The sequence below is a fragment of the Coregonus clupeaformis genome, unplaced genomic scaffold (genome assembly GCF_020615455.1).
Source record: "Coregonus clupeaformis isolate EN_2021a unplaced genomic scaffold, ASM2061545v1 scaf0226, whole genome shotgun sequence".
In the NCBI taxonomy this organism is placed as follows: domain Eukaryota; kingdom Metazoa; phylum Chordata; class Actinopteri; order Salmoniformes; family Salmonidae; genus Coregonus; species Coregonus clupeaformis.
Window position 1 is genome coordinate 214,120 of NW_025533681.1, and position 14,511 is coordinate 228,630.

A 14,511-nucleotide genomic window follows, 5' to 3' on the forward strand; every position below is an offset into this window, starting at 1 on the left:
AGAGAGACTTGACTCTTTTTTTACTAGCACTGACTTTGCTGATAGCTACCTTAATTGAGGAAAATGTACTTACTATGACTAGGATATGTGGTTGTCCCACCTAGCTATCTTAAGATGAATGTACTAACTAAGTCACTCTGAATAGGAGCGTCTGCTAAACGACTAAAATGTAAATGGAGAGAGAGCGAGAGAGTGAGAGAGAGCGAGAGATCAGCACCAGCTGAATGAAGACATCAAATCCACTGACAGGGGATAATGAATCAGGAACTTTAAAATCAGGGATTTGCGCTAAGCGCCAGATCAAGTAATAGAAGAGGTTTTTCTTTGGTGACAAAAGTGCCATGCTTCATTACTAAACTAAGTGGATTCTGTAGGTTGATGTGTTTTAAGCATTAAAATTGAAGGGAAAAAGACTAAAGCTAAAGGGCATTGGCTCCAAAGTTCAACCACTTTTTGGGGCAATGCTTTACAAAGACCTCCTTGCAGGGTAACTCATGGGCTGTGTCTCAAATGGCACCCTATTCCCTAGTAGGGCCCTGCTCAAAAGTAGTGCACTATATAGGGTATAGGGTGCCATTTGGGATCACCCCTGCTGTTTGCAGGGTAAATGTAAGGGTATAACGTTTGCCTTTAACCAATAAGCAAGTATGCAACAGTGGGTTGGTTTTGATTTGCACCTTACAAAGGATGTACCATATTCAACTCAGTTAATACCTTAACACCATTAGTTGTGAAACTTATTCCATTTTCCATAGGTAGCCATTGAGAATCACTGGATGTTGTACTATACATTAGCCAATATAGGCTTTTCATTGTTTCCAATATTAAATATGTCACTCCCTATCCTACAGCACATTCAATCATGTCAACCCCATCCCTTTTAAACCCAGCTACCCCACTCCATCAGGAATAATGGGCCCTGCACCAATTAAACACCAATAAAACAGCATGAATAATAGAGGCGCTATTGGCTGGCTAACCTCATTCCAGCGCACATGTTTAATTACTGTGGGTCCATCTATTCCTGGGTGGGTTCTCCGTCATTTATCTCTACCTTCTGAGGAGAAACCGGGGTCGGGGTGTGTGTGTGAGTGGTATATCAGAGACAGTGTTTTTTATTTTTTATAATGTGTGTGTCTGTGTGTATGTATTAGGGCTGGGTGATATATCTAATTAATTAGATTCATTCAAATTTATGTTTTAGCGCAATGCTTCAGATGCCTGTATCGCGAGAATCAAGGTTTTTATATTTTTCCGTTTTTATGAGCGTTCTTTTTGGTCTTGTCTCCTTCGCTCCTTCTATGCCGTGTGCACCTTCCCGTTCGCTATTTCAGCCACACCCATTGCTAACAGGTGTATAAAATCGAGCATACAGCCATGCAATCTCCATAGACAAACATCGGCAGTAGAATGGCCTTACTGAAAAGCTCAGTGACTCGTGAATACAGTATATCGTGAATCGCCCATAACTTCGAAAAAGATTGAGATATGATTTTTAGGTAATATCTCCCAGCCTTTGTGTGTATGTGTGCGATGCACATGTACGCGTACGTGCATGTGGAGGTCCCTGACCTGATCTAGAATGGGCTACCCTTTCTGTTCCCTTTGACTGAGATGAAAGGGTGGATTGGACTGATTTTTGTGTCAGAAGACAAGCAGAGCTCTTCCTTTTAAACATACAGCCGTTTCAAATGTCTGGAATGTCCTTTTATGGATGAACAGATACTAGTCCACCCACAGATGGAGGAATCAGGGATGGGTGAAGATGCACCTAGACGCTGATCTTGAGTTAGTTTAGCATTTTTCCCACTAATGGTTAATGTTAGGATTGGGGGAGGGGAAGTTCATCCTAGATCTGTCCCTATGGGAAACTTCACCACGAAGGTTACAACTAACAGTTTCTATATGAGAAAAGGCTAAATTGATTCCAATATTGGTCCAAACTCAAATGGCCACCTCTTCATATAAATATCAATGGAGTAATAATATACCTACTCATGCTATAATCTATGTCAATTACTACCACATCTATTATGTTTTTTGATTTGACACAAAAATGACGATGTACTAATACAATGCCTACATTCACCAATGCTTGCACATATACAATACCAGTCAAAAGTTGACACACCTACTCATTCAAGGGTTCTTTATTTTTACTATTGTTTTACATTGTAGAATAATAGTGAAGACATCAAAACTAGGAAACAACACATATGGAAGAGTGAAGGAAAAGCAGCCAACAAGTGCTGTTGGAAAAGCATTCCAGGTGAAACTGGTTGAGAGAATGCCAAGAGTGTGCAAAGCTGTCATCAAGGCAAAGGGTGGCTATTTGAAGAATCTCAAATATAAAATATATTTTGATTTGTTGATTACTTTTTTGGTTACTACATGATTGTGTTATTTCATAGTTTTGATGTCTTCACTATTAATCTACAATGTAGAAAATAGTCAAAATAAAGAAAAACCCTTGAATGAGTAGGTGTGTAAACTTTTGACTGGTACTGTACAGTTCAAATAAAGTGTTGGCAAAGATTGTTCCATCAAATCAAATGTTGAGTGAATAGGCCTAAGCGTATTGTAAGTGGGTTGGACCGAAAAACAATGCTAAGTAGCCTATTTGTATTTATTAGGGATCCCCATTAGCTGCTGCCAAGGCAGCAGCTACTCTTCCTGGGGTCCAAACATATTAAAGCACTTCCATTACATATAAAACAAAATATAAAACAGTACATCATATGACATTATTACACCACTACCTATCTACAATACAAAATGTTTAATACCACCATACAACAACATCACAACGCGTGCGTATGCATGTGTCTATACCCTTGTGTGTGTCTCTTCACAGTCCCCGTTGTTCCATAAGGTGTATTTTTACCTGTTAAAAAAAAAATCTGATTCTACTGCTTCCATCAGTTACCTGATGTGGAACAGAGTTCCATGTAGTCATGGCTCTATGTAGTACTGTGCGCCTCCCATAGTCTGTTCTGGACTTGGGGACTGTGAAGAGACCTCTGGTGGCATGTCTTGTGGGGTATGCATGGGTTTCCGAGCTGTGTGATAGTAGTTTAAACAGACAGCTCGGTACATTAAGCTTGTCAACACCTCTTACAAAAACAAGCAGTAATGAAGTCAATCTCTCTTCCACTCTGAGCCAGGAGAGACTGACATGCATGTCATTAATGTTAGCTCTCCATGTACTTTTAAGGGCCAGCCGTGCTGCCCTGTTCTGAGCCAACTGCAACTTTCCCAAGTCCCTCTTTGTGGCACCTGACCACACTACTGAACAGTAGTCTAGGTGCGACAAAACTAGGGCCTGTAGGACCTGCCTTGTTGATAGTGTTGTTAAGAAGGCAGAGCAGCGCTTTATTATGGACATACTTCTCCCCATCTTAGCTACTGTTGTATCAATATGTTTTGACCATGACAGTCTACAATCCAAGCAGTTTAGTCTCCTCAACTTGCACAATTTCCACATTATTCATTACGAGATGTAGTTGAGGTTTAGGATTTAGTGAATGATTTGACCCAAATACAATGCTTTTAGTTTTGGAAATATTCAGGACTAACTTATTCCTTGCCACCCATTCCGAAACTAACTGCAACTCTTTGTTAAGTGTTGCAGTTATTTCAGTTGCTGTAGTAGCTGACGTGTATAGTGTTGAGTCATCCGCATACATAGACACACTGGCTTTACTCAAAGCCAGTGGCATGTCGTTAGTAAAGATGGAAAAAAGCAAGGTGCCTAGACAGCTGCCATGGGGAATTCCTGATTTTACCTGGATTCTGTTTGAGAGGCTTCCATTAAAGCCTATAAATAAAAGAGAGCCATTGGGAGTAATCATTAGCCTATTCTACTGTCATCATTGAGCCCGGGATTTCTGGGTTATTAGAGGAATTAGATTAGGCTGGCATACTGTATACAGGTAACTGCCAAAATAAAGGAAACACCAACATAAAGTGTCTTAAAGGTCCAATGCAGCCGTTTTTATCACAATATCAAATCATTTCTGGGTAACAATGAAGTACCTTACTGTGATTGTTTTCAATAAAAAAATGTAAAAACAAACAAAAATAGCATCTTAGCAAAGAGCAATTTTCAAACAAGAATTTTGCTAGGACTGTCTGGGTGTGGTCTGGGTGGGGAGAGGAAACGGAAAATTAGCTGTTAATGGCAGAGAGATTTGGAATTCTTTGTCTTATTGGTCTATTAACTAATTTAATGCATGGCGATGTCACCAGGGCCATTAGTCCAAACAGTAAACAAGAGTTTCCATTGGCCAAATTCAGGTAGGTCCCATAAGTGTTCAATAACAGAGGTGCATAAAGATGGTGGCCCCCATGCACTTACCACAATTCCTCGTTTTGCTCTCTGTCGCTCTTTTTTTTGTATGGCCATTAGAGAAGTATAGCCTACATGATCCAAATTTTAGCTTCAAGACGGGGGCAATTTAAAAAAAACGAAAAAGTAGATTGTGCTGATTTATTGGCACATTGAACCATATCGCTGGCTGTAGTTAAACTCAGTGGATAGTGCTAAAACAATGACGTCATATCTGAATTCTGCCATTTTTACGCACGTTTGCCATTAGGTTGAGATCTGGTGACAGACACACACCCTATGCTCCTTTGAGACACCTCTTTCAAAGTCACTGAGATCTCTTCTTCTAGCAATAATAATGGGCAATGGGTATTTTTATACATGACCCTAAGCATGATGGGATGCTAATTGCTTAATTAACTCAGGGACCACACCTGTGTGGAAGCACATCCTTTCAATATACTTTGTATCCCTCATTTCCTCAAGTGTTTCCGTTATTTTGACAGTTCCCTGTAGATTCCCGAGGCAGTTTCATTGACTGGCGAACAGATTTTCTAGCTACATATCAAGTCTGTTTTGCCATGCAGCTCTGGAATGTAGGCTATGGGTGGATAGAATTCATAACAAACGGTTTAACTCGGTGAAAATAACTCCATGTAGCCTAGAATAACGGTTATCTTCTTCAAATAACGGGAAAGTGTCCCTGTGAAAGTCAAAAGGGGACTATGCCAGGCAAACCCTTTCTATGGAGAGCAAAACAATAATAAAAGTAGGTTATAACTTGTCCAACAAGCTAGTAATGTAGCCTATGCAATTGCATATTCTTTTGTCTAGAAAACGGTTGTTCAGTCTGCGTATAGCCTAACCTTCTGTGGGATTAAGATAGCTTTATCGTCATGTTGTTCTTTGTCGTACATTCTTAAAATAAACATAAACAAAGCAAACTACGAGGGCAGACTTTGATTTGATAAATCCCGAGCAATTGACTGTCTAGTCCGAGTGACCTATACCAACAACAAACTCAACCAAATGTCATTCAATTATGGACGTGTGAGGTTGTTGCTAGAGACCATGGAACAGTCTTCAAAATGTAGCCTAGCTATCTTGTAACAACCACTCCGAATTGGAAACATTACTACAGACGCCCACTCACAAAGAAAAAGGATTACATATGTGCTGGGCAATGTAAGTGGCTTAGCCTACCTTGGAACACAACTTGGAGAAGAACGGTCTATTTCCCATGTTGCAAAAAGGTTCATAGGCACGGGCATGGGACCATCCGACCCACCCGAATTCGAACCCATGCCTCCTGCTCCAACCACGGCTCCGGGAGCAGTGGGCATAGGTGCCGGAGGTGGTCCACCGATCCCGCCGCCGCTGCCTGGATTCAGGAAAGCGGCCCGCACTCCTCCTCTCTCTACGGCCGCCGCCATCATCGCCTCTCCCGGGGTAGCAGCAGGCTATCAGGCTGTGATGCTCGCTCGCGTAGCCACTCTCCGCTATATCACAGAAACTTCTCAATGTAGCAGGCAGCTCAAAGCTAGCATATCGAGATAGTGCTGAAACAGAGGCATTCGAACACAAATCTGGGCGGGCGTTATTCAGCACGCACACACAAAAACGAGGCAAGGTTCTACTATTGAACGCTAGGGGCGCCCGCAGACCATCTGATTTTTCAAAGGGGCTGGTCATTGGTTGATTGTAAATACAAAATCAGAGCTGAATATTATTGGATTATCATAACATTAATTCATTTTAATTAACCACACTGTGATTATAGCTAGTAGACAATTATTGGTCTATGCATAATTATTGATTGGACATTTTATGACCATAGTAAGACACGTTATATATTATATAGGCTAATGATACTTTATATCAGGGATCATTCATTCATATTTGTTTTTTCTGCAACAACCAATGATGTATTCCTTAATATAAAATCCTACTCCTCTACTAGCCTACAATCCATTATTTAGACGGAAATTGTGATATTATGGTGATATAAAACTTTTCATTAGAAGCAAGTCATATTAAAATGTTATTTTATAGATATAAAAAATCCACTATGTCGCTTGCACATTCCATCAACAGTTGGAGAAAATATGCTTCTGTTATACTTCATTTGAAGGTCTGCTTGTAATCTGTTTATTATATAGTTTATTACATAGTTTATTTTGTGTGTGCTTAATTTAGGTTGGTATTTTTGGGACTATTCCATTGGTTCCATTGTACTGGGCAAACTAAATTAGTTGACATGTAGGCCTATCTGACTCAGGTCTGATCCCCAGCTGTAATTTCTGTCAATATTTTTGCTGGTGAGCAGGCTGAGCACTGACTAGGACAGGGCTTGACTTGGTCCCAATTTACCCATAAGGAGCACCCACACCTTGTTTAGTATGATGTAGTGCCCTCCAGTGGCAATCAAAGATACATTGACTGCTGCTACTACTGTATTTATATGTGATTATAGCTTGGATAGGGACATTGCATGCATATCTTCTCTTCTGCTCATATCTGACATTAACAGGAGTAAAGCATTCTAGTGTAGTTATAATGCACTGTAAGACGGGTCATACGCATGTATATGACCCCCTCAGAATGTCTTATTACCCTCTTATAATGATCCTGACTAAAATAATTTGAGTCAGTTGAACATGTGCTACACAGAGAGACATATTATAAGCCTTGTGATAAGATATTAAAATTACAAGGGCTCACACATGGTTATGTCAAGTAATAAAGCATTAAACCTGTTGGCTTTACGTCAAGTGTTACTGCAGTTCTCAAAGAAAATCATATTTCTAAACCAAATATACTGGGTAGACAAGTGCACCAGCTCAGACAGTTCACCATCACTAAATGAATGAGAGACAACAACTGCCACCACCCTTTAGGGGGTGTAACATTTTCTGGCCTATGCAGGCAAAGAATCGATTATCTCTTGCTCTGAGCGAGTGAGCCCAGGGCTGCGTTCAGTATGTTTTCACGTTCTAGAACGTTCAATTGAACAGAAACGGTGCTGTACCAAGGATTGTCTATTATATTGACAAGATAGTCGATTGACTATCTTGATCGCTCTAACAATGGAAATACATGTCCTCAAAGATGGAAGGCAGGCGGGAGGAGGCGCAGATACGCGTGTGAACAACAGGCCATAGAGATATTCTCAGCCAGATTTAAAGCTCTCAACATAAAAAATAATAATGAAATAATTTAATAGAACTGAATGAAGACCCCTTTCTCTTGGTCACAGAGGGACGAAATCACTTCGTGCTTAAAGTTGAAGTTGTAACAAGTCTGCACACATTTGAATGGTGTCTCTACGCCGCTCAGTGGACGTTTAGGAGAAAATTCTCTGTTGACAGTTAAATTAAATAGTGCCAATATTATACTGTCACTAAGTATGATCATATTTATTTTACAATTATAAGAAATATAAAATCTTATAGTAAGTCATCTATAATTTGATTGTAACTATATTTAGAAAGCATTTCAGTCATTTCAAAACCTATTGCCCCACTTCGGTTAGATAAGGAAAAAATTATATAGGATTTGTTATATTTACATAATATTTATACTATGTACTTGAGTCCTCAAAAGTGTGTACACCTCACCAATTTATAACTATTGTTTTACCAGAAAGATGAGTTCCAGACCTTTCTAAAACTATGCAACATTACCAGTTATTGTTCATGGCCATCTCATGAAAAACTATTACGTTTGGGTATGTCTATTTAGGCGGAAATCTACATTTTACCCTATCTTTCAAATGGTATAAAGCCCAATTTATGTGCAAATAGGCTACAAACGGTGTCGTACACCAGGGCCAGCTTGCAAAATCAAATCAGAGTTCACAACCTTGATATTTTGAAGAACTTGTTTTATTTTCCATACATTTCACTACATCTTACACCTGAGTTCCAACGGCTGTCGAAAGCAGACTTAACTTGAAAAATGAGGTTCCTTAACATCAAACAAACCGCAATCAGATGGCAGTAAAACCTATTAGTATTTAAAACCTATTAGTATTTAACACCTGACTTCTAAAATAATACACTGCAGAATAACACTTTTCCATATGCTAAAGATTTAGCAATAATATAACTTGCTAAGCAATGTTATATCTCTTCAGCAGTTTCTCAAAACATTGATTTGTCTATTTGATTATCTAACATCCCAACATAATCCGAAATGTAATCACCCTCAGTAGTTTAGGATACATGGTAGATTCTGAGCAATAGATATATAGCGTGGTTTCAGTTAACTGATGTCAAACTCAGAAGCAGCTGAAGGATGTTCCCTAGCTAGTACCACCATGTGGTCATTTGTATGCCAATGTATGAGTGAATGCCAAATATGCCAAATATACTGTATGTACAGTATGCCAAATATATGCTTGTCTTGTGCTTCAATGGGACATACAGTGGGATACAAAATTATTGACACCCTTGACAAAGATGACCAAAAATGAATGTATAAAATAATAAGAATTACTGAGCTATATTGTATGCCCCCAAAAATTGGGGGATTATATTATGTTATACTAATACAATTGGTCAGAGAAATATATTTTGTTTAACAAGTAATGCAAACATTTCTCAAAAAGGTAGGGGTCAAAATTATTGACACGTATTGACACAAAATTATTGACCTTTCAATACCTTTCAATACCTAACCTGGATAATGACACTGAGCCTTTTTCTAAAATGTTTTATGAGTTGGAGAACATATTGGGAGGGTCCAGTGACAGCTAAATAGACCCATAACGTCAAAGACCCACCACCATATTTTACAGTAGGTATGGGGTTATTTTCTGCTTGCGCATTCTCATTTCGACGCCAAACCCACCACTGGTGTGGGTGGCCACAGAGCTCTATTTTCATGTCATCTGACCAAAGCAGCGGTTCCAATCCAAGTGCCAATGCCGTTTATCAAACTTCAGGCATTTACATTTGTTGGATGACATGAAAATAGAGCTCTTTGGCCACGCACTGCAGTGGTGTGTTTGGCGTTGAAATGAGAATGCATAAGCAGAAAAGAACCCCATACCTACTGTAAAATATAGTGGTGGATCTTTGATGTTATGGGTCTATTTTGCTTCCACTGGTCCTGGGGCCCTTGTTAAGGTCATCATGAACTTTACCCAGTACCAGGACATTTTAGCCAAGAACCTGGAGACTGAACCTTGACCACAAGTGGATCTCCCAGCAAGACAATAACCCCAAGCACACATCAAAATCCACAAATAAATGGTTAATTGGCCACAAAATGAACATTTTACAATGGCCAGCTCAGTCTACGGACTTGAAACCCATTGAAAACCTGTGGTTTGTATTGAAGAGGGCAGTCCATAAGCACAGACGAAGGATATCAAGGATCTGGAAGGATTCTGTATGGAGGAATGCTCTAAGATCCCTCCCAATGTGTTCTCAAACTCAATAAACATTTTAGAAAGAGGCTCAGAGACGTTATCCTCGCAAGGTGAGGTCCTGAAAGGTATTGAAAACAGTGGTGTCAATCATGTTTACCCCTTTCTTTTTAGATTTTTTTGTATTACTTGTTAAACAAAATCTCTTCCTCTGAGCAATTGTATTAGTATAAAATAATATAATGAATTGCGATTGGATCTTACCACTCTGTCCGAGTATTCATTACACATACAATATAGCTCAGTATTTGAATTATTTATTTTATACAGTAATTTCTGCTAATCTTTATCAAGGGTGTCAATCATTTCGGGCCCCAATGTACCTCCATAATATCAATTCCCATAATTAAAGCACATGCCTGTATCATTATAACACATATTCCAGGGAGAATATTACGAACTAGACCATAGAAACCTTTATAGAGATGATGATTGAAACTAACTCTCATGAAGAGGAACTTGTTCTTTCATACCAAATACAGGAACTAGGTTTACTACGATCTTTCTATAACACCCACCCACATCAGAAATAGGCTTGTTACAGTAAAGAGGAAGCCTAAAAACTATAAACCGTTACATTGCTTTCATTTTCCCCTCACATCCAGGCAGGAGCATTCAAACCCAGGTAACGACTTGATGTATTTTTTCAGCGCTACATTATTGTGCTATCTTCACAAGGTACTTATTAGAGGTAAAAAAATTTAAACTCAGGAAACTTTTCACGTTTACAAATGATAGAGAAATGTAGCTGTAAATACTAACAGTGTGTGTGTGTGTGTGTGTGCAGGATGCAGGTGAAACTCATACTAATGGCATTGTGTGCTGTGGTGTCCTCTTTCAAACAACCACTGAGCACTGAGCTGGATGGCGTCTGGGAGGAGTGGAAAACCCAACACGGCAAACAGTATGCCAAGGTTACTTAGAGCCTATGGCAAACACAGTATGCCAATCATATGAGTTAATCCTAACTTTCACTTAAAGATGCATTATGCAGAAATCGCTCCATGATTTCCTGGTTGCTATAATTCTAATAGTTTGCCTAACTTCAGTTCATGTGACAAAACAAGCAAGTATAGTGTAGAGAATCATTGTACCATCTAAACCTCTGTGAAATATATTTTCCAGAACCAAGAATATGTTTATATAAAGCTGTTTGAAGCTGGTGTACAAAACCAAAAGTAGAAGACGCAAAAACGAAACGTAAGAATGGGAGGCATAGAAATAGTGCACATAGAACAGAACTACCGCTTCTTAGACTTGCTTTCAATGAGAATGACAGATCTATAACACACATTTCTATGTGAATTTGGTCAGGTCGCCCAAAAAGTCACATATTGCAGTTTAAAGTCAAATATTGTGCCCAGCTAGCACATAATGTTCTGAGAACCATATGTTTCTTAGAGCTTGGTGAAAGCGTGGTTGTCCTATGGTTATTTTGCATACAACCTTCCCACAATGTTCTGGGAATGGTACAGGATAGTTGCGTGGCTTTGAAACATTCTCAGCACATTTAAGGAACTTGACAAAATAACTTTATTTTCTTGGTATTTCATTACTTTAACAGAACATTTCCTAAAAGTTCAAACATGGTTACATTTAATTGAATTTTTGGTAATGTTCTAGGAACGTTCTCCAACTGGTTTGTTATTGGGAATGTTCTCAAATAGTTTAGAGAAGGTTAAGAAACAACGTTCTTCTGTGGGAATATCAGTACTTCAACATAACGTTTCCTACAGGTTTCCTCATGACTCTTTTAAAGTAATGTTCTCAAATTGTTCCGAGAACGTTATGAAACAACGTTCTTCTGTGGGAATTTCAGTGCTTCAGCATTACGTTTCCTACCGGTTTCCTCATGGTTCTATTTAAAGTAATGTTCTCAAATCATTCTGAGAATGTTAAGAAACATACTTCTATTGGAATTTCAGTACTTCAGCATATCGTTTCCTACAGATTTCCTCATAGTTCTATTTAAAGTGTTCTCAGAACATTAATGTTCTCAGAACATTAAGAAAATGTTCCATAAAAACACAAGAAAACTGTAGTAACGTTCAAAGAACGTTCTAAGAATGCTATTTAAAAACATATACATTCCGTTCTCAGCGTCAACAAAACTCTCTCCATCCTCTATCTTGTTAAGTGTGTTCCACACCTGATCTTAATGAGTGCTTGTTTCCTTTGAAATAGGGTCTGTTTGAACAGACTAAAATGAACAGCTTTGTATGAATAAAAAAAAACATGGCATGCTTGCTCCCTCCTGGTGGCGCAGTGGACTAATTCAATGGATAGAGACTAGAAATCATAGGTTTGAATCACACTGATGCCGAGTCACAATACAAAATAAATGTGTTTGCACGATTAATGCCTAAGCAAATACATTTCCATGTGTCCTCTCCTTGCTTGGAGTTCAAAACAGTTAACCCAAACTAAGCTAGCCGTCTTACTGAAACATTCAGTGAAAGTTTTAAGGAAATTATTTAAAAAACTCCAAATAACTTTGACATTTTGTTCAAAACATTCACAACGTTATTTAATTACCTTCAAATAACCTAGAATTTCCGTTCTCAGAACGTTAATAAAACTTCCCAGGAAAACATTCAGGGAACCATAGTAAAATGTTCTCAGAACCTCTCTGCAACCAATAAATTAACATTCCCAGAACAGGCAAAATGTTCATTTCTGTTCAGTTTTACCGGTCAGGAAACGTATGCCTTCATGCCCAGAACCAATGGGAAACCAAAAATGTACGTTCCCACAACTTCCAAGGAACCAAGTGTGCTAGCTGGGTGAAAATGTGACTTAAGTGGAAGTTTAGGATGTGTTAAGATTTGCCCCATAGAGGTTAATCATGACGTCAATAACTTGTGGGGCCTTTGGCTTATCTTTCTCAGATGGACGAGGGCTTCAGAAGGATGATCTGGGAGACAAACCAAGGCCTCATCCGTCAACACAACCTGGAGGCAGAAATTGGCAAGCACACCTTCACCCTGGGAATGAACCAGTTTGGAGACATGGTAAGACAACCCACAATTGTAATTGGGCCAGCAATTGGATGAGCATGAAACATGAATTTAAGAAATATAAATAGGAAAGAGAGCAGCTTTTACAGATTGTTTTATTAAGTCCCAGATAAAGGGGAAGTTCAGTATTTTACAACTTAATATTAAAGAAGAGCTGAACTGAATAAACAACTTCTCTGGTTGAAAACGGCCTATGTGTCATCGATAGTAGTCATAAACATAAATTCTAGTGATCAAAAAGTGTAAGTAGGATAACTTTCGTCATAAAGTCAGTCTTTTCCAAAACTGAGTTATGTGAGATTTAACATAACTTGAAATGTTATCACTACAGAGGTACATATTAGGCCTACCTGTTTCTCCCATTGAAGACATTAGATGTCAGTTCGCTCCAGCAAGACACAAAACATATATGACTAGGCAATATTGTGGGAAATACTGTATATGCTGTATTGTTGTAATCAATGACACCCCCTGCCCCAATTTGTCCAGACCACAGAGGTACAATGCAGATATATCTACACATTCATTGTTTTATACAATATTTAATCAATTTCTAGAATTAAAGTTTTCCTGACTAAGATTGCGATCCATTAGGATGCCGAACCATTCTAGTGTTCTATTTAATTCTGTGTTCCAGACAGATAAAGAGTACAACACCTTGCTGACTGTTAATGCTGCTGAGGAGGAGAAAAGCCTGGATGGGATCCCCCTCTCTGAGTGGAACAGCAGTCTCTCAGCAGCTCCCGAGACGTGGGACTGGCGTCAATATGGATATGTGACTCCAGTGAAGAACCAGGTTGAAGAGCAGCCTCTTTCATTTGTTCTCTCTCACTTTGGGGCGAATCCTAACTTCCACTTAAGTCGAAATTTCACTTAGTCTCCCATTGACATCATGCATGACTAAGTAAAAATGTGACTTAACTGGAAGTTAGGATTCGCCCCTTCATTTTTCTGGTATTGTACAGATTGACTGATATAGAAAGGATTAAAGGAGTGGGTAGTCTAGGTGCCACTTATTAGACATGACATGAAAAGCCACTTTCTATGCATTTAGAAAGGTGAGAAAACTGTTGTGGTAGTGGCCTGATATGATGAGTAGGGACAGGAGTTTTTCCTGAGCACTTTACCAGGAAAAACATGCCGCCTTACTTCTAGGGGATAACTTACATTTACATTTACATTTACGTCATTTAGCCCTCCAGGACAAAAGCACATTAGGGGAAATACAACTTGTATTTTATCTAGGGGCATTGTGGGCTTTGCATTTACTTCTAGGCAATAACTTCAAAGCAAAACAGTAGAAATGAAAATGATTTTATTTGATCTAGGGGCATTGTGGATCTTGCTATGCATTTGCTGCAGTCGGAGCCCTGGAGGGCCAGTTGTTTAAGCAGACAGGCAAATTGTTGCCTCTGAGTGAGCAGAACCTGGTGGACTGCAGTGGAGACTATGACAATAATGGCTGTGACGGTGGCTTGGCCATGACGTGTTTTAGTTATGTCTCAGATCATGGGATTATGTCGGAGAGGAAATATCCTTACACTGCAGAGGTACAATACAATATGTTACCATTAGGGTTGCAAAATTCTGGTAACTTTCCCAAAATTCTCAGGTTTTCCAGAAATCCCAGTTGGAATATTCTTGGAATCATGAGGGAATAACCAGGAAACCAGGAATCCTCCAACCAGTATTTCTGGAAAAAGTGGGAATTTTGGAAAGTACATAGAATAGATGAG

The 14,511-nt window shown here is 39.0% G+C and overlaps 2 protein-coding genes across 5 annotated transcripts in view; one reads left to right on the forward strand and one right to left on the reverse strand.

The window, feature by feature from the left end:
• The window catches only part of LOC123484199 (phosphofurin acidic cluster sorting protein 2-like), a 104,352-nt gene extending 98,406 nt beyond the window's left edge, over positions 1-5,946 (reverse strand). For both annotated transcript variants that reach the window (XM_045214261.1, XM_045214260.1), the window contains exon 1: positions 5,531-5,946. In XM_045214261.1, coding sequence (XP_045070196.1) covers positions 5,531-5,763 — 233 coding nt within the window. In that variant the 5' untranslated portion in view covers positions 5,764-5,946. The remainder of the gene's footprint in view (positions 1-5,530) is intronic.
• LOC121572372 (procathepsin L-like) overlaps positions 1-14,511 on the forward strand; it is a 75,322-nt gene that overhangs the window by 46,831 nt on the left and 13,980 nt on the right. Inside the window, exons 1-5 of one of the 3 annotated variants that reach the window (XM_045214262.1) lie at positions 10,331-10,383; positions 10,546-10,672; positions 12,647-12,769; positions 13,413-13,571; positions 14,104-14,325. In XM_045214262.1, the coding sequence (XP_045070197.1) occupies positions 10,547-10,672; positions 12,647-12,769; positions 13,413-13,571; positions 14,104-14,325 (630 nt within the window). In that variant the 5' untranslated portion in view covers positions 10,331-10,383; position 10,546. Of the gene's footprint in view, positions 1-10,330; positions 10,384-10,545; positions 10,673-12,646; positions 12,770-13,412; positions 13,572-14,103; positions 14,326-14,511 lie in introns of those variants that run through there. The other 2 variants (XM_045214264.1, XM_045214263.1) reach the window with 2 other exon arrangements.